General features: G+C 53.2%; 9 protein-coding genes across 9 annotated transcripts; 2 read left to right on the top strand and 7 right to left on the bottom strand.

Moving 5' to 3' along the window:
* Window positions 1–2,595: 2,595 nt before the first annotated feature.
* B0T15DRAFT_188479 (uncharacterized protein) lies at window positions 2,596–6,074 on the bottom strand. Its single transcript, XM_062862414.1, has 3 exons — window positions 5,315–6,074; window positions 3,667–5,260; window positions 2,596–3,616 (listed from the first exon to the last, which is right to left on the bottom strand). Exons 1-3 carry the CDS (start codon window positions 5,743–5,745, stop codon window positions 2,729–2,731), a joined length of 2,913 nt encoding a protein of 970 aa, XP_062720870.1. The 5' UTR covers window positions 5,746–6,074; the 3' UTR covers window positions 2,596–2,728.
* Window positions 6,075–7,843, top strand: B0T15DRAFT_188471 (uncharacterized protein). Its single transcript, XM_062862413.1, has one exon. It carries the CDS (start codon window positions 6,405–6,407, stop codon window positions 7,812–7,814), a length of 1,410 nt encoding a protein of 469 aa, XP_062720869.1. The 5' UTR covers window positions 6,075–6,404; the 3' UTR covers window positions 7,815–7,843.
* Window positions 7,844–10,032: 2,189 nt separating this feature from the next.
* B0T15DRAFT_188463 (uncharacterized protein) lies at window positions 10,033–12,673 on the bottom strand. The gene is made up of 2 exons (XM_062862412.1): window positions 10,331–12,673; window positions 10,033–10,157 (listed from the first exon to the last, which is right to left on the bottom strand). The coding sequence occupies exon 1, from the start codon at window positions 12,527–12,529 to the stop codon at window positions 10,340–10,342; it is 2,190 nt and encodes a 729-aa protein (XP_062720868.1). The 5' UTR covers window positions 12,530–12,673; the 3' UTR covers window positions 10,033–10,157; window positions 10,331–10,339.
* A 1,207-nt stretch (window positions 12,674–13,880) lies between these two features.
* Window positions 13,881–15,700, bottom strand: B0T15DRAFT_554919 (cell surface metalloreductase; the record flags this gene model as incomplete). Its single annotated transcript, XM_062870370.1, has 6 exons — window positions 13,881–13,984; window positions 14,037–14,214; window positions 14,266–14,333; window positions 14,380–14,808; window positions 14,923–15,199; window positions 15,260–15,700. Coding segments are annotated over 6 exons (1,497 nt in total), but the record flags the coding sequence as incomplete, so codon positions are not given.
* A 642-nt stretch (window positions 15,701–16,342) lies between these two features.
* B0T15DRAFT_554911 (uncharacterized protein) lies at window positions 16,343–17,023 on the top strand (the record flags this gene model as incomplete). Its single annotated transcript, XM_062870369.1, has 1 exon — window positions 16,343–17,023. Exon 1 carries the CDS (start codon window positions 16,430–16,432, stop codon window positions 17,021–17,023), a length of 594 nt encoding a protein of 197 aa, XP_062720866.1. The 5' UTR covers window positions 16,343–16,429.
* Window positions 17,024–17,131: 108 nt separating this feature from the next.
* Window positions 17,132–18,746, bottom strand: B0T15DRAFT_574521 (nucleosome assembly protein). The gene is made up of 3 exons (XM_062870957.1): window positions 18,338–18,746; window positions 17,534–18,277; window positions 17,132–17,483 (listed from the first exon to the last, which is right to left on the bottom strand). The coding sequence occupies exons 1-3, from the start codon at window positions 18,423–18,425 to the stop codon at window positions 17,422–17,424; spliced, it is 894 nt and encodes a 297-aa protein (XP_062720865.1). The 5' UTR covers window positions 18,426–18,746; the 3' UTR covers window positions 17,132–17,421.
* An 878-nt stretch (window positions 18,747–19,624) lies between these two features.
* B0T15DRAFT_554907 (6-hydroxy-D-nicotine oxidase) lies at window positions 19,625–21,139 on the bottom strand (the record flags this gene model as incomplete). Its single annotated transcript, XM_062870367.1, has 3 exons — window positions 20,267–21,139; window positions 19,993–20,207; window positions 19,625–19,938 (listed from the first exon to the last, which is right to left on the bottom strand). Exons 1-3 carry the CDS (start codon window positions 21,124–21,126, stop codon window positions 19,625–19,627), a joined length of 1,389 nt encoding a protein of 462 aa, XP_062720864.1. The 5' UTR covers window positions 21,127–21,139.
* A 547-nt stretch (window positions 21,140–21,686) lies between these two features.
* On the bottom strand, window positions 21,687–22,275 carry B0T15DRAFT_511046 (uncharacterized protein; the record flags this gene model as incomplete). Its single annotated transcript, XM_062867890.1, has 3 exons — window positions 21,687–22,096; window positions 22,136–22,175; window positions 22,222–22,275. 3 exons carry the CDS (start codon window positions 22,273–22,275, stop codon window positions 21,687–21,689), a joined length of 504 nt encoding a protein of 167 aa, XP_062720863.1.
* A 1,247-nt stretch (window positions 22,276–23,522) lies between these two features.
* B0T15DRAFT_484815 (uncharacterized protein) lies at window positions 23,523–24,446 on the bottom strand (the record flags this gene model as incomplete). Its single annotated transcript, XM_062866245.1, has 3 exons — window positions 23,523–24,004; window positions 24,072–24,264; window positions 24,321–24,446. The coding sequence occupies 3 exons, from the start codon at window positions 24,444–24,446 to the stop codon at window positions 23,523–23,525; spliced, it is 801 nt and encodes a 266-aa protein (XP_062720862.1).
* Between the last annotated feature and the right edge of the window lie 389 nt (window positions 24,447–24,835).

Below are 24,835 nucleotides of genomic sequence, written 5' to 3'. Positions count from 1 at the left end.
TCGGAGCGCTCCATCGTGAGTTCCGGCTTTTCACAAGTGACCTTGACCTCTACGCGATTCTCCTCTTTAGATCTCGGTGCGGTATACGGTGTTGAGACAATCGAAGCCCCCGGTCTCCGCAGTGAGCAGGACGCTAGAGCAGAGGTATACTTTAGACAACGACCAACGACCATTGCAGTATTATAACCTAATGAATGAACTGTCTAGTTAATATGGGAGGAACAGCACAGTTAGTATTTAACGGCATATAGTAGAGACCGAAATCAGTGTCCAAATTTTCAGTGTTGAAAGATTGTCCGCACAGGCACAATCTCAGAGGTGATTGTGACTCACACAGTGCGCAGCAGCTCACTTTGAAGAGTGACTAACGTACATGATAAGCGAATGACACAGACAAGCGAATGACACACGACATCGGACTCACGTATCTCCCAGCTTCTTCCTTGATTCTCTTTACAGTACAACACAAACATGCATCACAAAAACGATGATGCCCAGTTGATCTTAGCCATTCAGGCGATGCAAAATGACCCGAATCTAAGCGCTCGAGCTGCTGGCAAGATCTACAATATAGATCACCAAAAAATAAGTCGTCGCAAACGCGGCATGAAATCACGACGCGATATTCTAGCTAACTCGCGGAAGTTGACTGATTTGGAAGAATCAACAATTGTTCAATACATCCTCGACCTAGATGCGAAAGGATTTCCTCCCCGCTTGTCTGGTATAGAAGATATAGCCAACCGACTACTTGCCGAACGCGACGCGGGACGCGTCGGGACGCGTTGGGCTTACAACTTCGTCAAACGGCAACCATAACTCACTACGCGTTTTAATCGGCAATACGATTACCAGAGGGCCAAATGCGAAGATCCAGAAACCATTCATGGCTGGTTCGCACTTGTGCGGAACACAATCGCGAAGTACGGCATCCAGGAGGCAGACATCTACAACTTTGACGAGACCGGGTTTCAGATGGGTGTTATCTCAACCGCAATGGTTGTCACAAGCTCCGAACGGCGTGGCAGGGCAAAGTCGAAGCAGCCTGGCAATCGGGAATGGGCAACAGTGATCCAGGGCATCAATGCAACTGGCTGGGCGGTCCCACCATTCATCATCGTCCAGGGCAAATATCACCTCTCCTCTTGGTACGAGAACAGCCCATTGCCAAAGGACTGGGTTATCGCGACATCTGAGAATGGTTGGACGACCAATGAGAGAGGCCTTGAATGGATTCAACACTTCGATAAGCATACTAGAGCTCGAACAGCCGGGGTTTATCGCCTCCTCATCCTCGACGGCCATGACAGCCACCACTCGACCGACTTCGAGGTCTACTGCAAGGAGAATAACATTATTACTCTCTGCATGCCTCCCCACTCATCTCACATCCTCCAGCCAGCTGATATTGGGTGTTTCAGCCCACTTAAAGTGGTATACGGAAAGCAGGTTGAGGAGATGATGCGGGCCAGTATAACCCACATCACTAAGGAGGACTTCTTTCCCGCCTTCTTCGCAGCTTACCAGGCGGCGATAACACGCGAAAACATTCAAGGAGGTTTCCGAGGCGCCGGACTTGTTCCTTTTGACCCCGACAAGGTGATCTCCCAGCTCGACATCCGGCTTAAGACGCCATCACCCTCGAACTCTCGGCCCAGCAGTGCCCACACCTGGGTCTCTAAAACGCCAAACAACCCGACTGAAGCCTTCTCACAGACCAATCTCATCAGAAATCGAATTGCCCGGCATCAGAATAGTTCGCCGACTGAGATTCTAAGAGCTGTTGATGTCCTTGCGAAAGGGACGTCCAAGATAATGCATCAGTTGGCATTGTTGAAGGCAGAGAACCAGAGCCTTCGAGCAGCAAATGAGACGCTAAGCAAGCGCCGGAGGGCAAAGAAACAACGTCTTCGGCAAGGAAGATCACTTAGTGTACAGGATGCACAGGATTTGCAGGGCCAGAGAGAGGTGGAGGTGCAGATCAAGGAGGAAACGCAGGCGGGTAGTGGTCGGAAGCCGAGGACCGAGACGCGCGCGCGGCGTTGTGGCAACTGCGGGGAGCCCGGCCACAATGCGCGCACCTGTCAGATAGTTGTGGAAACATCTGAAGAAGATGAGACTAAGTACAGTCACTAGCGAAATCGGCTTCCGCTTTTCTCTCACACATCTGTCTAGCGCACGGACCATTTATGCATCTAACCATCCACACCGTGTGCCCTCGCACGCGCTTGTGTACCCGGCAGGATATATACCATAGTGCAACAACACAGTATTATGATGACCGTCAGCCGACCTGGACCGTCAGCCAGAAGTAGCTGCCGCAAGAAATGGCTATCCTTACGATGACGGCCGTCAAATGATAAGGCGAATCCGGCTCCATTGCAGATTCCACCAACGGTTAAACATAAGAGAGGACAGGGCTGGTTCTTTCACCAAGTGCCTTGCCATTGCGGATACGGGTAAGGTCTCACAGAATTACGTATAGCTGCCTCAAAATATTATCAACACCGCCGGGCATAAGTGCAGCATAAGGTGTCCACTACAGGGCTCGGTGGGTGTGTAGTCCCGGCATACCGCCTCAAATCGTCTGATATCCCGCAGAGTGGCAAGGTGTATTTGTCAACATTTACATGAGTGGCGAGAACTAAGTAGTATAAAGCAAGCATTTTTCCCAGACCCTTCATTTCAGCAAAGATATCAGATATATATAACACTAGTTACTGCATTACTAAGCGGAAACAATCTGCAAGAACGTCACTTGCCCAGAGGCATGTCCCATGACCAGTGTATGATCGTACACTGATGTGCACGATGCCCGGTAATCGGGAGGAAGCCAGAGAAGATACTTTCCACCTTTGGTGATCCATTCGCCATCGACCCAGAGAATATCACTCTGGTTTTGGGAAGCATCCGAGCCTGAGTTGATACTTAAGAGGCCATGGTTTGTCTTGAGCGTTTTCCCATCCAGCGAGAACACCACCGCCCAGACGTAATCGCTATGCCCCTTGAGCGTCTGTTGGTGCGTACCTGTCGCCGCATCCCAGAGCCGGATAGTGCGATCCCACGAACCTGACGCGAGCGTTTTCCCATCCGGTGAGAACGCCACCGCCCTGACGGAACCGCTATGCCCCTTGAGCGTCTGTTGGTGCGTACCTGTCGCCGCATCCCAGAGCCGGATAGTGTTATCGTCCGAACCTGACGCGAGCGTTTTCCCATCCGGTGAGAACGCTATCGCGATGACGGAATCGCTATGCCCCTTGAGCGTCTGTTGGTGTGTACCTGTCGCCGCATCCCAGAGCCGGATAGTGTTATCGTCCGAACCTGACGCGAGTGTTTTCCCATCCGGTGAGAACGCTACCGCGTTGACGGCATAGCTATGACCCTCGAGCGTCTGTTGGTGCGTACCCCAGTGGGTTTTGACACCTGCGGCCGATTTGATAAATGACAGCCTCCTCTTCCACTGCTGCTTTCTGACCTCACTTAAGGTTGGACTGAAGACAAGTGCAGAACCGTATATCTGTAATGGAGCCCGTTCCATAATCGTTCCATGACTGCGAATAAACTTTTCTGCATCCTTTAGGAATTCAACAAAATTAGAGGCTGTGTCCGGCTGTAGCTAGCAACAATTAGTCTCTTTACAGCATTATAACGGTGCTATTAACTGACCTGGGTAGCGTTCAGAAGCGTTCTTATCAACAATACCCCATCTGAGAGTCTTCCCAGGAGAGACAAAGCCTCAAGCCAGTGGAGGAGATGGCTTGTCAGGAAGGTGTGGACTAGACCGTCGTCCTCTATACTATGTTTGCTTTCTTTTAGGTGGTGGACCCAGTACCGACAGGCGTACTGAACTTCAGGCGGTAGGTGGGCGTTGATAGTCTGCTGGCCGACCTCTGACCGCAGTATTCCCGGCACCCTTAAACCGCAAATATCTCGTTTCAGGTGTTGGCCCATAACTTGGATACATTTTTCCGCAAGCGTCTTGTGATATTTTACCTCGTCGATCCAAAACTCATTCGTAGTACGCTTGGCCGGGTCAACGAGGAAGTCGCGGAAGGACAGATGAAAAAGCCTAACTGGGGCATCGTCCTCCGAGCGGATATCTAGGACGGAGTGGAGAGAGTTGAGCGTTCCATGTATAGTCGTAGGGGGGATGTTGAGAAGCCGTGCAAGCGATAATACTGAGAGGGGCTGAGAGAGGAGAACAATAGGGCCAACGACATCCTGGAACTGAGCTAATATGCGGCTCCTCTGTAGATCAGTTCGTCCTACGGTAAGCTGGTCGAGGATGGGGAGATATGTCGCGTCGAGCTTGTCGAGCTCGGAATCGAACGTTGTCGCCTGGTACTGCAGGACTTTCTTTAGCTGATCGCCGGGATTAAACCATGCCTTATCCTCAACAAATCGACAAACGGTCGCGGCAAAAATGAACAATGGAACGGCCATCTGAGCGAGAGTCCGAATGACATCTTGGCCGGGCCAACCCAGTGGTAGTTTGGAGTACTGGAGAGCTTGTCCGTTGTATTCATCCCTGATTCGCGCGAGCTCATACCCCAAAAATGTCGATATGTCCTGTTCCACGACGGGTTCTGGGATTTGGTGTAGAGCTAGGCCCTGATACTTTCCCTGGACGTTCTTAAAACCGAGGCGAATAGGCAGCTCAGGCCGACTGGTGATGAAGACCCTCAAACGTACGGAGCATACCACATTTGCTTGCGCGAGCAGGGAGATGATGGTCTTTACATCTTTGTCTCCATCACATTCGTCGAGAGCGTCAATGACAATTACAACTGCCGTGGTGCGGTGAATGCTGCCAAGAGGCTGGAGGATGAGCTTTTCGAGCTGGTCTCTCAGTGCCTTCTTGGGAACGTCGGCATCGATGGCCTTTCTGACGGAAGGCTCTAGGGCAGGGATTTGGCGCACAAGCTGACTAGCAATAGTAGGGAAAAGCAAGCTAGCTTTGCCACGGTCGCTTTCTCCCCTCTTGAAGAAGAAGCTCGCGCCAAGCAGGCCGTCTTTGGCGAACGAGGTGGCCACGGTTCGAGAGATGGTGGATTTCCCCGTCCCTGCCATGCCATTCAGCCAGAATATGCTCTCGGCTTGAGGATCGTTTGCCCACTCCTGGATCTGGCGAAGGAGCTCGGTTCGGGTGTCGGGGTGGCATCGTGCGTTGTGCTCCTCGGCGTGCGAGTCGAAGGCTGCGCCGCTTGCGACCGGGAACATTGTTAGGTCGATCTTACGGCCGATATCGAGGATTTCCGCCCTATACATCGAGGTTAGCTGCGGATTGACGCCATGTTTAATAGTCTGCGCATACGCTTGATCGATCTGAAGGGCGGCCGTAAAGGCGTCCTGATCTCGTTGAAGGTTCGCAATGATCTTGTCCACGTCCTTGCTCTCGAACGGCCATTTTAAAGCTCGCAGCCCCACGCGTCTCATTGCCGATGCTGTACGACCCGTATGCAACTTCGCTTCCAGCTTCGTAGCGACATCACCAAGCTGCGAGTGGGTGTTGTTAAGGGTTTCGCGCAGCTTCTGCGAAGTCCCGAGCCGAGCTCCATGTGGACCCTGGAGAAGCTTTTGCGCGCCTTCAGCGGTTGTCTTCAGGCTGTCGGTATGTTTTTTCAGGCGCTCGATGTCGGACCTGGCGCTCTTGACGGCGGACGAGTATTCGAGACAGAGAGAGCCGACCTTGGCGGCCAGCTCGACGACCGCGATGATGCTTGCGGCGGCCCCGAGCCCCTCCATCGTGTCGCCAAACCACAGGACGATTGATGTATGGTACGAGTTGAGGAATTCGTTCGGAAAAGCGACGGAGAATCGTGGTTACAGTATTCTGTCCGAAGATCGCAAGGTTTGGAGAGAGGGGCGTCGAGCTGCCCAACCGCGGGCCGACGCACTGCCTCGACCCAATGGCGCGGGGCTGGCGCATTGCGGGGTTCGCCGAGGCCGCTTCAAGCCACCCATTGTCGACGAACCACCAGCTCATCGACGCGAGAGTGCCATCGTTCACAAGATGGCAGCTTTCGGCTTTCCCTTTGCGGAAGGGAGTCGCCGCATTCCGCCATGGAGCCGATTAGATTGCTTGATCCCGGATCGTGTGGGGTCCGCCAAGTCTGAATGCGCACAAGGGCCGTCCAGGGCCTTGGGTTGCCACCAAGCATGAATTCTGGTGCAAGCTAAATTCAGAAGCGACTGACTCCTCACGTGGCCGCATGGATGCTGAACGTGTTCGACAAACCCAAGGCCCACCCACTCATTTGTCCGCTTCGTCGCAACCCGCGATCGATCCGGTTTCTTTCCATCACGTACGTCCTGGCACTAGCGGCAAGCAACGTCGTCTGTGGATAATACTACAAGGTAAACCCAACTCCCAGTCGTCATGCAAAGGCGAGCAATAGTTCACAATGTCACAGAACCTAGGTCATTGCGTCCTACCGATTGCCCTGCCTGAGCAAGCAGCCATGACACATCCAAACTCTTTCGCATTTGACGACTTTGTCGTTTGGCCGCCGTCCGAGCCTCCCGATTCGCTCGCCAATTACACGACTGACACCCCGACGGACCGTTTATCGTCCGGGACCTCTCCGTCAACGGACGTCGATGTCGACGATGTCGCCTTGGCTAGCCAAAGCACAGCGCGACGCGATCGGGCGCTGTCATTTGTACAGCTGGCTGACTGGCATGCAGCCTTGGCATACGACGAACATCCACCTACCTGTATCCACTATTCAATCGAATGGAAGTTGACAGTCAATAATAGAATGGCCGCGAAAGACACCGAGCAGGACCTGGTTCTTGTGCCTCACGCTTTTTGGGATACATTTCTGCAGCCCAAGCTCGAGAAGCTTCTCGATAAAAAGCTCCCACCGAATAAAGCATACAAGGCCGAAGAAACCAATGTTGTGCTATCCGTCACGGATCGCTCAGAGCGGGACCTCGTCAAGCGGTTTGACGAACTGGACATCGAGTGGCCCATCCTGGAGAGGCAGCTCCAGGCATGGAGTATGCTGTTTCGTGCCGGGAAGAAGCTCAGAATCCAGATGTCGTTCAAATACGTCGAGACGAGCCGATCACGGAACGCGACAGCGCGGCAGGGTACCAAACGAGTGTTTTCGTCCACCTCTGAGCAGATGCTCTCCGAGCGAGCCATGCAGCTTGATGCTGAAGAAGTCTCAGGCCATCCGCCCATCTGGCGTGAAGTGTATAATCTGATGCGATGCCCCGGGCCACCCTGCCACCTAGGACCTTACTGCTGGCGTGACTCCATTGGAAAGAGGCACTACAAGCTGAAGACCCACCACCTGAGAAACCTCATCAAATGCGTAGAACAAGGATGCAGTTTACAAACCCACGACGATATGCCACATGAAATCCGCGAACAACTGTATGCTGAGGAGGCGCAGTATACGGAGCGGCAAAGGAAGCAAGGGGCCTCCCACGCCAACTTTCCGCCCATTAACATCACCAACGTCATGCCCACAGCCCCTCAGGCCTCAATGCTGAGTTCGGTGCCGGCAACACCCGAATCCACAGGGCTAGTATCATGTGATCATTCCACTCGGCTTGAAATACCGGGGCTGCGTGATATCGCAGTCAAGCGGTATTGCGATTGGCAATGCTCGCAGGTTGGTGATGAAGCTTTGAAGATGGAGTACTGGAAGGCTTGTGATTTGACACTGGCCGATGGTCTGGACCTTGAGCAGGTTTATAAGGATCAAGATGCTGCGTTTTATATTGACAACGGCGTGAAGAGAGGCATTGCTCGGCGGTTTGTTAGTGACATTGGTACGTGGGCTCAGCAACAAAGCCTCTAGTCTAGATGCAAGTGTTTGTTTAAAGATAAGGTAGTCTATGAACTGTACGATATGTGTACTACGGTTCTTCAATGCAAAGCCCGGCGTTGCGAAAATGTCCTGCTGCGCTTGACTCCCTTGCTCCCACGGTGTCAACACACCACTCCAGGAATGCTCCAAAGCTTTGATGTGGAAGATCCCCATAAAGCTGCCAGTTACGCTTAATGAATGCCTTCAGCTCCGCAAAGAACTCCTCGATTGGGTTTAAGTCTGGTGAGTAAGGAGGTAGATAGAGAAGTTTCACTCCGGCGGCAGCACAAAGCTGGTCAATTCTATTAGAGCGATGGAATGAAGCGTTGTCCATTATAAGAACCGATTTCGGTTCGGGCCATTTCCCGCAACGGGGCAGCAGCTGCTCAATAAATTGCTCGAACAAGGTACTGTCTGTGGAGCCTTGGAACACCTGAGCGAGAACAATACCGTCCTGCGCGTATGCTGGGAGAATTTGGTATCTTCGGCCACGGTGGAATCGAGCAATTTGTACCGGCGATACTCCCAAGGGAGACCATCCAGTACGCCTGAATCCAACCCTCCTGTCACAACCAGACTCATCAATGTAGACCAGATGGTAAGAGCGAAACTCGGAGAGATTGTGGAGGTAGATGTCTCTTAGATCCGCGTTTCGTTCTTGCGCAACGCGGCGTGCGGCTTTTTTGGACCAACCCACTCCTTTCAGAGCTCTGCCGATGCTGTGCGTTGTTACCAAGATCTCGAACTCGTCCCAGAGGAACACAACCATCTCGTCCTGGTACATGTGCGGCTTCTCGATCAACCGGTCGCATAATGCGCCTAACATAGGCGGCGTGATACTCTTAGGACGTCCAATCCCGTTCGCCGGCGCTTTAGTTGTTCCAAAGCATCGAAGGTTGGTTCGGATCGTGCGGACGGAGCGCGTGCTACAGCCAGCTACGCCGGCAATCTGAACACCGGTCAGCGAATTACTCAGGATCATGTCTTGGATCTGATGATGCTGAGAGAGCGAAAGATTGGGCGCCATGCTGCGGAATGCTGTACAGATCGTTCTCGCAGAGAGCGCACTGCGGGATGCAGCAAGACACCGGGGCAGGAGCTGTTACGCTGGAGTGGAAGTCCTCACCTCGACTGAATGAGTCAAAAGGGTCACATGACTATTAGCGGCGCGTCAAAAATAGCACGATCGGGCGGCTAAATTGGCCAATAGTGAGTGTGCCCTGATTTAGGCGCTGAAGATGGAAAAGCAACGGCGCTCCTGCGTGGCGGCTGGATCAAGGATACCCCACCTTAGAACGCCCCTGACAAATACCGACACGGAGACCGTACCCGCATCGTCCGAAATGCGGCGACAGGCAGACGACCTGACAGACGGACGGGCAGTCGAGCAGCAGCAACCGGAACCACCGCAATCCGGCACTTAATCAAGGAACCAGCCCTGCCCTCTCTTATGTATTAGCCGTTGATGGAATTGCAATGGAGCCGGATTTGGCTTATTGTTTGACCACGGTCATCGTGATGACGGCCATTTCTTGCCGCAGCCATTTCTGGCTGACAGTCCAGGTTGGCTGACGGCCATCGTAATCCTGCGTTGTTGCATTACCGTACAGTATATCTGCCTGGTACACAAGCGCGTGCGAGGGCACACGGTGTGGCTGGTTAAATGCATAAACGGTCCGTGCGCCAGAAAGATGTGTGAAAGAAAAGCGGAAGCCGATTTCGCTAGTGACTGTAGTTTCAATTGTTTTGAGCTATTGTGGTGGGACAGATAGAGATTTGGTTGCGAAGGTTCGATTTTGTGTGTCATTCGCTTGTCTGTGTCATTCGCTTATCATGTACGTTAGTCTGCCGCAAAACTGGCTGCATTGTGTACAAAATGCACTAACCGTTTCCGGCTTCAAAAAGGGTACCCGCAACTACAAAGGCTCACCGACGGCTGACAAAGAATGCCCAGTTAATAGGGTATATGGTTATATACATAATCCTCACTCTCCTAAATCGGGAACTCGCCCTCCATTCTCCACCACCATTGCCCTCGAGCCAAAAATGATCAACGTACTTGAAGTCACTTGGTGAGACTGGCAGTCATACAATCGAAAGCTACGACGACCTCGCAAGCTAGAGCCCCTCTCGCCGCCCTCCCTCATTGGTCTGCAATACCCCCACCTCCCAGCAACCGGGAAGAGGATGGGGAAGAAGAGTTGAGTTTGCAACCTGGTGACAGCCTGAATTTAAGGCAGTGGCCAATTATATCTGGGGGCAAAAGGCATTGACGACCCAGGTGCGAAAGGTGGTATCGATCCAAGCCCCGAGGAAGCCAAGCACGGTAAGCAGCTGGTAGATGTTTGGAAGGTTGTCAGTCATACCAATCTGCATAGGGCCAAAGACCTCGATCTTTTCGAGACGATCGACTGCAAAGTAGAGAGACCACTCATGATCGTGGGCCAGCAGGTATTGCAACTCCTGCAGCTGGCTGACTGGGACTCCTTTGCCTGACCATTTCCTACCAAAAGTCACTAAACATCGCTGATGCCTTCGCGAGCGTATAGTGCCTTCATCAAATGCCCCGGCTGGGGCGTGGAGTACTGATTACACTGCGGGCACTGCACTTGGCGGATGCTGCCCCTGAAATTGGCGAGAGGTACGTTGTCGTGGCAGTGGGGACAGCGCGCCTCGAGCTCAAGGATGCTCGGATACTGGGCGGCGCGGCAGCGCAATTCCTCATCCACTTTAGCGTTGTATGCTTGGCGCTCCGTCACGGTCAACTCGCTCTCCAACCAGTACACGTCGTAGAAGTTCACCGGATACTTCCCGGATGTGCCATCTAGCTCCAATACGGTATGGTCCTCGACGCTGAAGCTGCCCTTGTTGCCCCACTTGTTACCCCACGAGTTGAGGAAAGTGAGCGAGTCAGGATTGCAAGTAGTCAACACGACAGCGTGGCCACCGTCGCTGTGCAGTGAGCGGTGCGCTGCCATCTGAGCACGTCTGAGTGCAGGTAATGGCTCTTCAGGAGGAGAGGATCGCTCCCTGAAGTGCTCGGCGAACACATCCCAGCCGGACTTTGAGAGATGAAACGTTGTAAGCACCGGACGCCTGCGTAGCACTGCCTGGCGCGCACCATCCTCGTCTACCATGCGGAATCGGAGGGGCGGGTACCAGGTAGTAGCTGCCGTCAATACCTCCACGGTGCTGCGTCCGCCTGGCTTAGACGGGAACTCGTCTTCAATCCGTTTCCGGACTTCTTCGATGCTGGGGTAGCCATCTTCACGACCGACGATGCGAAGGAGTGCCATATGGACTACGGCGGCGGTGGCATGTGCGTAGCAGGTGGCTGACTGACCCTGGTCAGAGGGATCTTTGCATCTGAGGATGTGTTCATCATTGATATATGAGTCGTGACTGATGCGGCCAATGACGTCTAGCAATGCGTCTGCGGAACCAAAACGTGCCGACAGTAGCAGCGAGCAGAACTCATCGAGGGCTGCGGAGCTGGACACTGTGGCATGTAACGCGACCTCGCCAGCTGAGGGAACTTCCCAACCCACAGAGGTGAGTACCGGGATCGGATGCGTAACGCCGGCCACTCTAGCCGCCATGCCAAAGAGAATACGTTGGCCGGGATCCCAACTGTCAGCCGGTTGGTAGTACAAGCGGCGAGGAGCTTCTGTTTTATTGCTGGCGAGGTAAACTGTCGCTATGCTCACTTTTGCCTGCTGCAGGTCGAGCGCAAGCGGTAACGGATCGCCGTCGGTGGAGAGGCCGTCCGACACAAGAACGAGGACGCGGTGTTCGGCGCCGAGATGCTCATTAAATACCATCAACGACCGGCTCAACGCGTCTCGCATCGGCGTGCAACCATACATATACCGGCGAAGTGTGTCGAGCAAAGTGGAATCACCCGTGTTCCCATTCTTGCTGCTTTCGTCCACTTCCGAGCGCTTCTGCAGTTGCTTCAGCAAACGAATGACGTCGTCAACTGGTCGCGGTACAAGCGTGGTGAAGTCTTGCAACCATTCCGCGCAGATGCGGCGCGCAAGATGCATCGCTTCCGACCTCTCGACCGCGTTGTCTTCAATCTTGTCCGCGACTTTGTTCCCGACAGCCCCACCACCGATAGCACTGGCAGCACTGGCAGCACCCAGGAGTACAGGGCCTGCTCCACCGGTAGCCACACCAGCGGCAAGAGCCGCGCCAACGGCTGCGCCTGTGATAACCCCGAACCCTCGACTCGCTGTTTTTGCGTTCTCTACCGTCTGCTCAGGCGGGATCGCGTCGACGAATTCCTTGACCCGCTCCGGATGTCGCCCCAGGTGCGCGTCGACGATACGCGCCTCGTCGTCAGTAAGCTTCTCTCGAATATACTTCGTGATGTGTGACACGTTTTCCTCGCTGGCCCGCTTTATGAGAAGATCATGGCCTGACCCGTGATTGCCGGGGTTCCGAAGGAGCGCATCGGCGGCTCCGCAAAGATCCGCTACGGGGGGGCACCCATTGTTTGTATCCAACCCAAAAACGCCCACGAAGACGAGGGCGTTGGGATCATGCCGCTGCTCTGCCTGAGCGAGCTTCAAGGCTGCGCGAAGCACGGCACGGAGGCGTTCAATTGCCCGCTCATCGGAACGGCCGGCCTCGAGGGCCTCGCGCATCGAATCGGACACGTCGAGGAGGCAGCCGACGACTGCAGCAGGCGACGTACTAGACATTGCAAGTACGGATATGGCGAGTCAGTTAAAATATTATAGAATTTGTACAGACAAAAGTTCGAAGGACGACGATCCGAAGTTTGGTCGATTGATGTAGAATGCTGCGATTCCTTAGGCCCCTCCCATAAGAATTGTGCATGATCCCGCTGCCTGACGAATTCGACCCCAACTCACGTGTCAGCGATCGAGTAAAAGCCGCAAATATGCAGTCGAACGAGTAGTATACACGTAGGCCATATAAGATGCTCTGTTATAAGAATAAGTTACGACAATATGTTATCAGCGAGGGGCCATTTTGCCGCGATGTCTCAGCTGCAGCCAGTTTTGCAGCTCACTAGTCACTGTACAAAAGTGGGTTGCCGTGCACTGTGTAAGCTACAACTGGCCCTCGCACTGGTCTGTGCGGACAATATTTCAACATCGGAAATATGGACACTAATTTCAGTCTCTACCAGTATAGGAATGTCGCCTCATCGATTTTACACTAACGCATCCACGGCTCGTGCAGGTATTGAGCATATTGACGTCATTTCGGTAACTTTGTCTGTAATTAATAAAGGGGAGGACCGAAAGCATACTGGGTTGGTGCTTCTCTAATACGTCATTGATACGTAGCCCGGTGTCTGCCATTTTTCTGCTCACTGCTCGCGGTGGAACTCCCTTCGCATTCGGCATTCACCTGACATAACGGAGTACTGATCCTCAACAACTGTAACGGTCGTAGGCAAGGTGTTGCATTGGCTACGGACGGCTCTTTGAGGAGGGGATCTAGGAGGGTTGGTTTTTTCATCTGCCCCGACGAGGGGGGTAAGTCCCAAGGGGATTGATCTTCGGGAGGCGGTTTCCGAATGGGCCGCGGTGGTCGCGGAGTGTCCGCGGGGCCCACGCGGAGGGAGTCAAGGCTCTCTTGCGCGCCTTACCATTGCTTGGTTCGCTTCGCATTCTTGGGCTTGACGCGCTTCCATACTGTCGAATGGCCGAGCAAATTACGCCGCTCCATTAGCCTGTTTCGACTGGCCGGACAGCTATCCGATGTCTTTCCCAACAGGGCGGCCTCCTAGGGTTGGCCAAGGGTTACCGAGTGCCCGCAAGGATCAGCTCGATACAGGAGGCGTTCCAAAACATAGCTAACGATGTGTTATCTATCTGGGACGGCACTGAATGCGGATCCTTTACACTATAAAAACATACGGTAAACTTATTCAGAAGCAAACAAACACTTATAGACTATTACTAATGAACTAGTTAACCTACTGTAGCCTCGCAGCCCTATGGCCGTTACATGTCTAGCTTACCTCAGGCGTCCACCGCCTTGTTATATAAGCTGCAGACGGCTTGCCCATCTCTATGTATCCGAGTCTGGCTGATATTCTAGCTCAACGACGTCAACCCCATCACGTACGTATCGTTGAGAGATCTTCCGCAGCTCAACTCGCAGACCTTCGGTCGCCGATACTAAACGGAGTTAGCATGCTTCATGGCCCCGGCTACACGCTGCTTCGGCTACCTAAGACCAGCATTTCTTCTTTGGCATCTTCTTCTTTCTGTGCCCTCTTGATGTTTTCCTCGGTTCTCTCGTTCTTGAAGATTGCTTCTAAGTTAGGAAAGCCGCTGTGCACTATAGTACGTTTGCCGAACCGATGCTCTGCGCCGCCCGATTCGACGTAGATAGTGATACCCAGTATCTAAATCGTCTTAGCTCCGATACACTCCTACAGCTCCGCAGAGCATCTTACCCGACCGTCGTCCAACGCATCTTCGGCTAGGGCTTCGTTCAACATGTCCTGGAAGAGGTATGGCAAGTCTATGGCGTAAGCAGAAGGATTCCGACAGCAATCCCGTAGACTTACCGAGAGTTTTCACTAGCCACACGAGGCAGATTCGGCGCGTCTGTGTCCGGCGTGCGTTGTAATCGTGTATAAGCCGCTTCAGGTAAGGTATATGTGACACTATGCCGAGACCGGCGGCCACTAGGAGTACGATTCCGTATTTGCGGGTAGGCACGCTAAGTCCGTATGGCCCTGTGAACAGAGCTCGGCAGGGCTCGCCATTGGGTTTGAGTCTCGTATAGCGGAGTAATTTCTTGGTCCAGCCGCGACGAGGGTCCACCAGAACACTTAATCGGTTGGAACACCCATCCGACCACGACGTAACCATAAAGGGGTGGACCTGGAGGAACGACAACCTACTGACGGCAGGGATCCATAGGCCAATGTACTGTCCCTCTTGAATTCGTATAGGGCGCGGAAGGGCTAGCTCTATTTGGATAATATCACGGTCTAGAATCCGCTCGTCTAAGCTCTTCTCATAAGCGGTTTGTTTTAGGCGCGTCTGAACAACGTCCTTGAGATTGGTGATTGTCGCCATCACTATATCGGGGTCTGCCTTCTCACTAATTTTCGACTCCTCGACGGCATTTGTATGCTCACTCTTTCTTGTACGAAGCACAATAGCGTTTCTATAGAACACGTTGCCTAGCTGGGCTAGTAGCATGAGGGGGAACGATCCCAAGAAAATGAAGAAGTAGACGTTTACCTCAGGGGTTAAATGTTGCCAGATCAGAAATGGCAGGGCGACTGACAGCAATTGGTGCGTGCGGGCGAACAGCTCGTATGGTCCCCGGAGCCATGGAAGGGATAAGAATATCAGAGCCACCAGCCATACCACGGCCTTTAGCAAACGATTAGAGGTTATCTAAAGCATAAGCTGCAAAGCAGGCCATTTACTCACAGCCAGAGTCCACACGTTCCTCACTACCTGCAGCGAAAATCCTCGCCGCGCCACGATCGCAGCGATGACATGGACGAGTAATAGAAGCGTGGAGACGACCGCCAGGGAGCGGTGGACTTTCTGAAAGGTCTTGAGGGAGACGCCGAAAAACGTAGAGGCTAGAAAGCTCTGGCTCGGCCCCGCAATAACAGGCACAAGGTTGATTAGCGAGAGGTTCGCGGCCCGGATGCTCGCCTCTTCGACGAAGACCGGCTTAAACAAGCCGTTAAAGAATGTTAGATAGACATTAACGCCCAGAAATAATGCGATGATGAGGATAGTATAGAGGTGCCACGGCCCGATGCGCTTGAATCGGGAAAGCACGCGTATATACGAGAACAACCTGGTCAAGAGAAGACGCGGACCACGGACACACCACCTAAGAGTCGAGAGAAGACGGAGACCACGGACACACCACCTGACAGTCCGGCGGTAGCTAGCGAGGACACACCACCTGACAGCCCGGCGATAGTTAGCGAGTACCAGAGCAAAACAGACGCCGCCAAGGGCGACAGCGTAATTATCTGTGATCCGGTCCATAGGGGGCAGAAATGAGAAAACGCCTGTCTTGAGGTTACGGAGTATAGTACTACTTGTACCTGTTCCTATTACAAGTAATAGGAAAACGAGTTGTATAGGGAGAAATATCCGACTACGGAGCCAAAAATAGAAATAATCAAGGTGGGCCAGATTGGCTCCCAAATTCTGCTGTTCTAAATATATCATAAACTAGCTTCTGATTGTACAAAATGATCCTAGATTTATCTTCATATGGCTATATAAGCTGAAGCTCTATCTAGCCATCAACCGCAGTACCCAAACTAGTTGCCAACTTGAAACTTCAACTATACATATCCCGCTACCTGTTCATTCACCTACGAGACCATCAACGATGTTTAAAACCTGCACTTAGGCATTTCTCACTCAACTAAGAGCCATGGGCCAAGTACTCGCGAACCCCGCTGGGCGCTGTCTCGGGCAGCCAAACAGAAGCGAGATAGAGGCTTAAAAGATTCTACTATCTAAGTCTCTCAAAAAGATCGCTGATAATAGCAAAAGAGAAAAGACCCAACCACTCTAAATCCGAACAGCCAAAAAGAGGTCTCATCTCTGAGGTTTCAACAAGCTCCGATGATGGACTCACTACCGAAGCTCAGCCCGGCTGAGCTCAACGCTGCAGCTCTGGAGCGTTTTGTCGCCCAGCCCGTCGACGAGGAAATGATCAGGTACCTGGCAAAGGCCGCCACCGGTCTGACCGGACACGGTGTCCTTGCCGGTGCAGACGAGACTCTCCCAACAGTAGCAGGACGGGTTGGTAGGGGTCTGCCTACGATCGAGAGGTTCATCATGCAGCTAGTGGTTTCGTCCAACGTGCCAGTACCAACGCTGATGTCCTCCTTGGTGTATCTGCGTCGTCTGAAACCCCGCGTCCAGCCTATGGCGAAGGGTTTGCGCCAGACCCACCGCATTTTCCTGGCCTCGCTCATCCTCGCGGCGAAGTACCTCAACGACAAGAGTCTCAAGAACGCGGATTGGGCCGCGTATAGTGTCATCCGGACACAAGCCTACAGCTTTGGCTTCAGTAAAACTGAAGTCAACGTGATGGAGAGCCAGCTATTGTCGCTTCTCGACTGGGACTTGGGTATTAGTGACGAAGATCTCTACCTCGAGCTGGACTACTTCCTCGCCCCCATCCGCGCAGATATTCAGCCCGGCGCAAAGTAGAGGTCTGCTTCGATAGCGTCGACGCTCTGCTCCGACGGTGAGCTGCGTAGTCGAGCCCCCCTGTCCTGTATCAGGAGCGCCTTGTTTCCCTCTAAGCGGAGATTGTGAGGAGCACTGTGGGGCTAGGGTTGATCAAATAGATAGAGAAGAAGCCGAGAAGGAACTATTCGCTCCGCTTTCTAGGTCCTTTCAGATAGTTATCCGAGGGAGTCATTGGATCCTACAGCAACTCCACTACTATAACTTGGTTCCGGCGGAGATGTGCTTGGTAGCGTCATCAATTCTGTAGCGTAGATTTTTAATGGGGATATAAGTTGCCATATAGACGGTATAGTCCTTAGTTGGGTGTAGCTCAGTACGCATCTCGCAGTCACCATACTCCGGAATTGCGGGCTCTACTAATTCTCATCCTCGCCCGAGTCGAGACCGAAGTCGCTCAGCGAGCCCTCGGATATAGATGCTACCTTGTTAGCAATCAACGGTCTGTAGAGCAGGAGAGCTGAAACTCACTGAAATAGTACTTAATCGCATCGGGCCACAAATGATTCACAATGACCATGGCGATCGCATCCCCCCCGGGGAAGATTTCCAAGTCCTCATCTTGCGCGTATGCGTAGTCCTCGGCCGTATTGTTGTCCTCATCCCCATTCCCAGCAGCCTCCTCGTCAGCTGCCCTCCTCCTCCGCTCCTCTTCCTCCTCAATCACCCTCTTGCTTTCCTCAGCGGACACGTGCTTACCAACGTAGCCAAACCAGGCGAAAAAGCTGACACCGCTAATGTCGGTGCCTTCGATCTTCTTTTTGAGGGCGGTCAACGCCACGTTCCTCGCAACCTTCGTCTGCTGCTCGTTATAGACCGCCTTTACAAGGCTCAGCAGGCCATTCGTTAGATCCTTGCTCTTCTTCCACGCTATCTCCACGGGCTCGCTGACCAGGCCGGCGAAGCCGTCCTTGCTCTGGCGCCACCAGAACTTCTTCTCTAGCACCTTGTCCTCAAAGTGCTCGTTCTCGGCGAACTCGAAACGGATAGCGACACTACGCGGGTCGCCCTTCTGCTCGTCCTCGTCGAGTTCGAAGCGGGTTACGGAGAGCGACCTGAGCGAGTGTAGCAGTAGCGCCGAGTCGGAAGGCTGAATATACTCGTCAATGTCCATAGGCGCCTGCTTGAAGACGAGCGGCCAAAAGTTGGGGATTTTGGCGACCAGCTCGGCGCGCTTGGAGTAGAGCGGCTTGGAGCGCAAGTAATGCTGGCGGACTGTACGCGGCCATTAGTGTCCCTCTGCAATCGATTGGTTTGAAAGAGTTCAAGACTTACTGATTCCCTTCTCAATCTCAGAAAAGTTATCCTCGAGATCGGCCAGCTCCTTGTAGCTGACCGCGGTTTCTTCTAAAGAGGCTGTCATCTTTTCGAGTGTTCACTGTGAACAATGGCTTGTCTGGTGGGAGAGCGAGATCCACGGCGGATATATAGGTAAACAATTAGGATGGGAGGGAGAAAAGTCTCCCCGATGACCACCGACCTATAGTCAACGGGCCACAGAGCCAGCGAACCCGGCATCGACAGAGAGCCCCATTACGCTGCTATGCGAGAAAACATACCCCAGTCCCGCGGGTGGATTGGGATGAGAGGGTTGGGTGGGGGGTGGGGGCGCCTGGAATGCGTTCGGCGTTGATGCCATGGATGCGGATGGGCTATAGCGTAGTAGTGGCGATCTATAAGGAGCTTACTCGATCTGCAATAGAAAACCCGTGATTTGGGCGGGGCGCGGTCACGCAAGACTTGATGATTGGCTTCGAGATGCAAAAGGGGAGGTTCCACAATTTTGGCTGGTGAGGCTGATTCTAGGCACGTGCAGGCGCTGGCGAGCCACCAGCTGGCGCCGCAAGCAGAAGCGCCGCTAGTCCCCGCCAAAAGGCTATACATACCTGGGCGATGAACTATATAGTTCTAGACTTACAGTACCAACGTGGACGCTTGCGTACGTAAAGTTTTAAGGCAACACACTTCTTGAGTAAGTTGCTGTCGTGATATGATCCCACTGACAGTGAGTGTATTTTGGTTTCGAACGAACCGGTGAACGGAGAGTAGAGTTACGCATCGACTTGGCCCGGGGGCAAAATACCATTCTGCCTTGGTATGAGCATAGGAGATATGGCTTACCCGGGTACGGGCTACGTCCCCGTATCGCCCGTAGCTTCCACCTGTAGACTCTCCTCCATCAGAACGCGCGCTCCTCGCTAAGCTACTGTCGCAAGGCCTGTTGGTAATACCCCACAACATAAAACAAGTCAACCCCATAAACAGTAACATACATTCGGGGTTCAAGGGCGTGGAGGACAGTGACTTCAAAGCACGAAGTGCGGGAGACAGCGTATCAGGCTAGCACATCGGTGCTACGCAGTGCCGATGGGGTGGTTACATAGATCCTCGGATCGCCTCCTGCTCTCGGAACGAGAAAGCTGGCAAACTAGGGATGGTAATGCCTGTGGTTTAAGTGGAACTGAAAGGAAGAAGGACATCGAAGAACGGTCCGTGGCCGCTGCAACCTATGGTGGAAAAGTCCTAGGCCTTAAGCTTGTAACGTTAACATATTTTCCCGGCTTAGACCGCCCGTCCCGGGACCGTCTGAGGTCGAAACCCGCCGACTCGGCTGATTTTGAACCCGCCCGGCGCCAGCCGCTGGAACACGCCGGCCGGGTCGTACTTCTCAGCGACGTGCCGGATGAATCGGACGTTGTCCTCGCCGTAGGCCCTGATGGGGTCCTGGAATTGCGCTGCGAGATTGAGGTAGAGGAACTCCTCGTGCGTCCCCAGAAGTCTGGTAGCCTTCGTGACCATGCCCACCCATTTTGCAGCGAGGGCGTACATGTCCCGGTCATACGCCGCGTCCAGCCATCGGGGACTGATGCAGGCGACTGCCGGCAGCCGTCAGCGGTACCATACATGCCAACCGAAACGAATGTCCTCACCAATCTGGTCGTCCCGCGTATGCTGCCGTCCTAGGACGTTGCCCCCGTTGCGGAGACCGTGCAGGTCGATTGCTTTGGGCTGCGGGCTGTAGAGCAAGATCCAGTCCATGTCGGGTACCGTGGCACCCGCCTCTATGTAGATATGGTCGGTGATTCGCTGCACGGTCTGCAGAGTAGCGAGATTGTTCTTAAAAGTCACTGTCGCCCAGAGATTGCTAGGAGGTGCTATTAGGAAAATCCGCTAAACGCTGTAGAGTAATGCGTGGAAACCAACCGGTATCCCCGGGGCTGGGTCGGGATGATCTCCCTAACAAAGCTCGTCAGCGTCCGCGATGACACTGTGCTTGCCATCTGCGGCGACATTCCCGTAAAAGGGTGGAAGATCTCGGGGTTTGTCGCGTTATCGGTCGCCGCCAGCACAAAGTCAATGACGGCGGTGCCGTTACTATAGTAGAAGAAGGCGGTCTGCAGCATCGCATCCACGTTCGCGTTGTTCTGCCTTGTATAGTTGCTAGTTGCTTCGAGCGCCGTCTGCGTCGTGGCTGGTGTCGCTTGGACCACGATCTCGCCACCCCACAGCTGGTTGGAATGATCGAATGCCGCCATGTCGATCCGCGTTACGACGCCAAAGTTGGAGCCGCCGCCTTTCTGGGCGCGGAATAGATCGCTGTTATGCGTCGCGTTAGCGTTGACGATCTTGCCGTCGGCTAGCACCAGCTGAAAGTTTAGCACGTTGTCGACAGCCCAGCCCACCTTAGCGCTGAAGGGAGACTGGCCGCCGCCGATGGTAACACCGCCGACGCCCGTGGTGCCGCATAGGCCGCCGGGGAAACCAACGCCGTGGTTCGCGAAGGCGTGGTAGGCGTTAACCCAGTTGCCGCCGGCGCCCAAGCTGACGAAACTGCGGTCCGGCGCCAGGGTGGTCTGGTTCAGATACCGCAGGTCGATAGACACGCCGTCGTTGATGTCGTTAGCTCCGGGAGTGGGGTTGTGCCCGCCGGACTTGATGGCGAACTGGCAGTTTCCCGCGGAGAGCGCTTTTACCGCCGCTGAAACGTCCTCTACATAAGACGGCAGAAATATGCAGCTGGGCGAGAGGATCGACGTCTTGGACCAGCGGTCTAGATGGACCATCTGGAATTCGGAGACCACATCCCCGTCAGACGTGGTAGGAAAGAGCACCCCATCCGGGAATAATCCGCTGAGTATATTGCACTTCGCGATGGGTTAGAGGACGCTGCTAGCTATGACCAACGAGTAGCTTAGGGCATACACAGCTAATGGGGCCACTATACTATAGCGTGTAACAGGCCGGTGGAGATGCCTCCGTTGATGGAAGCAGGACGCTCCGCGTCCAGTTCTGCAGTCCTAGCATTTTGTCGTAGTACTGTCTGTTTCAGCGTCCTATGGCGAGGGATTTTATCGACCGTGTCCGGCCACTGCTGTAGTGCCCTAGTGGTGAAGGGCTAAAGTAGGCAGTTATGACCGGCCGGTGGGAGCGAGGAGGACCAGCCCTTGATTTTATACATACGATGCCATCTTTTAGAATATATATACCTAAGCCCTTATATGGCGTCACTACCGATTTATTGACCCCACTCCTGCGTTTGCGTAGAATTATAATGCCGGGATCAATGACACTTGAAATGATAATATACAGTCTTCGCGTTTCCATTGACAAGCACTAACTAATCCTACATCGTAGCTAAGCTTAAGTCATCCAAGTCTGTTTCTTCTTGTTGGTCGACTGGCTCGCTGCGAGAGCTGATCCAATGCGATAGAAATGCGGAGGGGGGACTGGCAAATTCCCCTTCCCCTTGCTGGGCTACCGTGATGGGGGTTGGCGCCGCCGCCGCCTGTAGCTCCCGGATTTCTGCCTGCAATTGGACGATCATATCATCCCGCTTCCTAATCTCCATACTCATCTGGGAATTATTAACCATGGCTTTCCTATAATCGTTATAGAGACGATCGTGTATGTCCTTCCAGTACGAGGTGAGTTGCTGGAGTTCGTATAGACGCTTTAGTGCTTCGGCGAAGTCCGATAGCGTGTTGGAGAAGTCTAGGCTCCGTCTCTCTCTCGTCTGTGGAGCTTGTAGCAACACTTGAGGAGGCAAGGTAGCTAGTGCGACTTGCTGCGTACCATCTCTAACGCTGTTGACGGGCTCGGGATATAGCTTGCCCTGTAAAGCGTAAGTACGATTTTCGAACTTAATAGGAGTCACGTACGTTATATACAACATCCCTAGTACTATGGGCAAAGGCTAGATTAGGCATAGACATTGCGATATTGAACGAAATAGACGACTTCTATAGCGATGCTATCTGGTCTTCGTGCTTACGTCGATTAGTCCTTTATACTCTTATGCAATCCTAGTTATATTAAAGATAGAATTGTCGCCAGTTACCTAAGGCAAGCTATAAAAAGCACGTAGTATTTATAGCTAATGGCAGTGCTCGTAGGCTATATAACGTTCGTCTTAGCAGGTTGCACTAAACATAGGAGTCCTAAAAGTCTAAATTTTACACTGCTAACTAGCCCATTCTCCATCCATCGCCCGCTCCCAGGCTATACCCCGAACTTCCCATCTCCCATAGTGCAATGACAGCCGATTTCGTTATTACGCACTTCGCCCGAACTTCTTTGACGGGGCCTATTGGCTTACTAAGGAAGCGGGCAGGGCGCTAATCTATCTGGCGGTGTCTCGCAGACAGATTCGTTTTTTTTTTTTTTTTTTGTTTATAAAAAAAAGAAAACTCGTTCTCGGCCTACTTCGCCTTCTTCCCGCCGCAGAACCTAGCCTTATAGCGCCTTGTTCTTTGTTATCCTCCTTGCTCTTCTTTTTCCGAAGTTTCATTGTATAGATACCTATAAAGCCGTTATCAGATGATTGCGGTATCCTCCTAAAACCGTCCCATGAATCTTGGTGTCTGGTAGCGCGAAGAACAGACTCCCCGTTCGGGAGGCCATATGTGAGATTAATCAGTTGGGTGTGGAGTGGTGAAGCTCGTGACTACTATATGCTTGATGCAGAAAGATCACCAAGTACCTGTTCGAGCAGCAGACTCTCAAGCTCTGGCTTTCTTTGCATAGAAATAGCTTAATACCGAGGTTCCTAAGCATCAGATATGGGCTGCGACGAATCTCGGGACTCAAGTCTGAAAAGGGTTGCTAAAGCTGCTGACAATAGGATAAAACTGGGTGAAGCTACAAAACGTTTACAATAGCTTAGTCAACGGTCTGAATATTCCTGCGATGCTTTAAGAAGGCAAGAATGACTATATTCCATGCAATTCTTCCTGCGCATATAATCGCTCTCTTATGTTACCCTGTGGTAAGTCCGTACCCGCGGCTCACTCTCGGAGTTTGAGTCTCCAATATCTGACGTAGAATGATAGCTAGTCTAGGCGACAACATATCCCGTTATACATAGTTGGTGTCTTATTTACCGACCATGCCTTATCCTCGACCATGCCAATACCTCCTATCTAGGGTTAACCGCGCACAAGACTACCTAGTAAGCTAGTAACTATGCCTGTATGCCCCAAGAGGATGAACACAACTCTGGGCCAAGGATCAAGGCACCGGCAATTTCGCCCCGTATGGTTGATTCCGTCGTGGCAGGAATCGCGCTACTGCTGTCGCACGTGGGGCTTTCCGTGGCCGTGGACTCTAGGACGGACACGGGCAAGCTAGCGCTGCCCTCAACCTTGACGAAGCTAGCGCAGGTAATCCGCGTCTTGTTGGGATAGTGGATCGCGATGCTGCGGTTGCCGAAGAAAGCGCCGATACCCTCGAGAGTCGAGGCGTACAGTTCGACATACGAGGTCTCCCAGGAGTCCTGGTCGGCAGGGATGGCGCCGTGCTTGCCGCTCAGATCGCCCACTTGGCAGGTTGCAGGCACAGCGGCGTTGCACGCCGGGGTCTCGCCGCGGATGAAGGGGTCAAGATGGTCGAGGGTCTCCGTGCAGTTTCCATTCTCGGGGACCGGGCCGACGTGGATATGGTAGGCTTAGGGCCGGGGTGAGCGGATATCTATAAGGGGATGCCAAGTATCTCTACTTATAGAACGGCCCACCGGTCCTCGGCAGATTGCTAAGCTTCACACTAAAGACCACACCTATGCCAAGGGGGTTCGCGACAGCGATGACTTCGCCCTGGATGTTGCCGCCATTGGGGTAGGCAGGGTCGAAGAACGCCGAGTCGGGCAGTGTTGCCCTATATACGACTCCAGGGGGATTATTAGTTACTGCTATAGCGTCACCTAGCTTCTATTTATTATAGTTAGCATAGGGTCTTGCAGGACGGAAGTGCGGATATCATATACGCCAGTGTCCCACCTCCTCTGCGTGCCTGTGCTGGTCGGGGTTGCGATAGTGCAAGGAGAGGCCTGAGAGGAAGCTTGGGCGGCCGCGGCAGCTAAGACAAGCGGTAGACTGTCCGCGACGCGCATGATGGCTGATGATATGTGGAACCTAGCACTGCTCCGAATCTTCTCCGTTTATTTAGGGTACGTGAGTGGTGTATAATAGGTAGAGGCTGATTCCCTTTAATATAGCGTTGGCTAACGGAGTGGTAAAATCAAACTTCGGGAGGTTGCCTGGTCAGTTGCCAACAACGTTTGCCAAGGTATCGTGGATGACATGGACGTCGAGCTTGAGGTGAAAGGCAGGTGATATATATACTTCCTAAGACGTCGGGCTTGGGCGGGGTAGATAGGGGGGCCTAAGCGAGGAAACTAGACAGGTTAGCTGTGCGGTTCTTGTCTCCAACCTTGGGGGGTGCAAGGATCGGGAAGGGGAGGCGGACTCGTGGCTAAGCCAAGGAGGGTTCAGATGACTT

The sequence above is a fragment of the Chaetomium strumarium genome, assembly GCF_033439665.1.
Source record: "Chaetomium strumarium strain CBS 333.67 chromosome Unknown B0T15scaffold_4, whole genome shotgun sequence".
Taxonomy (NCBI): domain Eukaryota; kingdom Fungi; phylum Ascomycota; class Sordariomycetes; order Sordariales; family Chaetomiaceae; genus Chaetomium; species Chaetomium strumarium.
Note: the sequence above shows the minus strand (reverse complement) of the source record. Positions and strands in the feature narration are given on the sequence as shown.

Excerpts from the sequence above, each read along its gene's own strand:
- B0T15DRAFT_188479 (XM_062862414.1), bottom strand. The coding sequence starts at position 5,745 with ATGGAGGGGCTCGGGGCCGCCGCAAGCATCATCGCGGTCGTCGAGCTG. Across the intron at positions 5,261-5,314 it reads GCCCTTCAGATCGATCAAGC|GGCGGAAATCCTCGATATCG; the intron begins GTATGCGCAGAC and ends CTCGATGTATAG. Across the intron at positions 3,617-3,666 it reads CGCTTCTGAACGCTACCCAG|CTACAGCCGGACACAGCCTC; the intron begins GTCAGTTAATAG and ends AATTGTTGCTAG.
- B0T15DRAFT_188471 (XM_062862413.1), top strand. The coding sequence starts at position 6,405 with ATGTCACAGAACCTAGGTCATTGCGTCCTACCGATTGCCCTGCCTGAG.
- B0T15DRAFT_188463 (XM_062862412.1), bottom strand. The coding sequence starts at position 12,529 with ATGTCTAGTACGTCGCCTGCTGCAGTCGTCGGCTGCCTCCTCGACGTG.
- B0T15DRAFT_574521 (XM_062870957.1), bottom strand. The coding sequence starts at position 18,425 with ATGACAGCCTCTTTAGAAGAAACCGCGGTCAGCTACAAGGAGCTGGCC. Across the intron at positions 18,278-18,337 it reads TGAGATTGAGAAGGGAATCA|TCCGCCAGCATTACTTGCGC; the intron begins GTAAGTCTTGAA and ends GGCCGCGTACAG. Across the intron at positions 17,484-17,533 it reads TGCGATTAAGTACTATTTCA|CATCTATATCCGAGGGCTCG; the intron begins GTGAGTTTCAGC and ends CTAACAAGGTAG.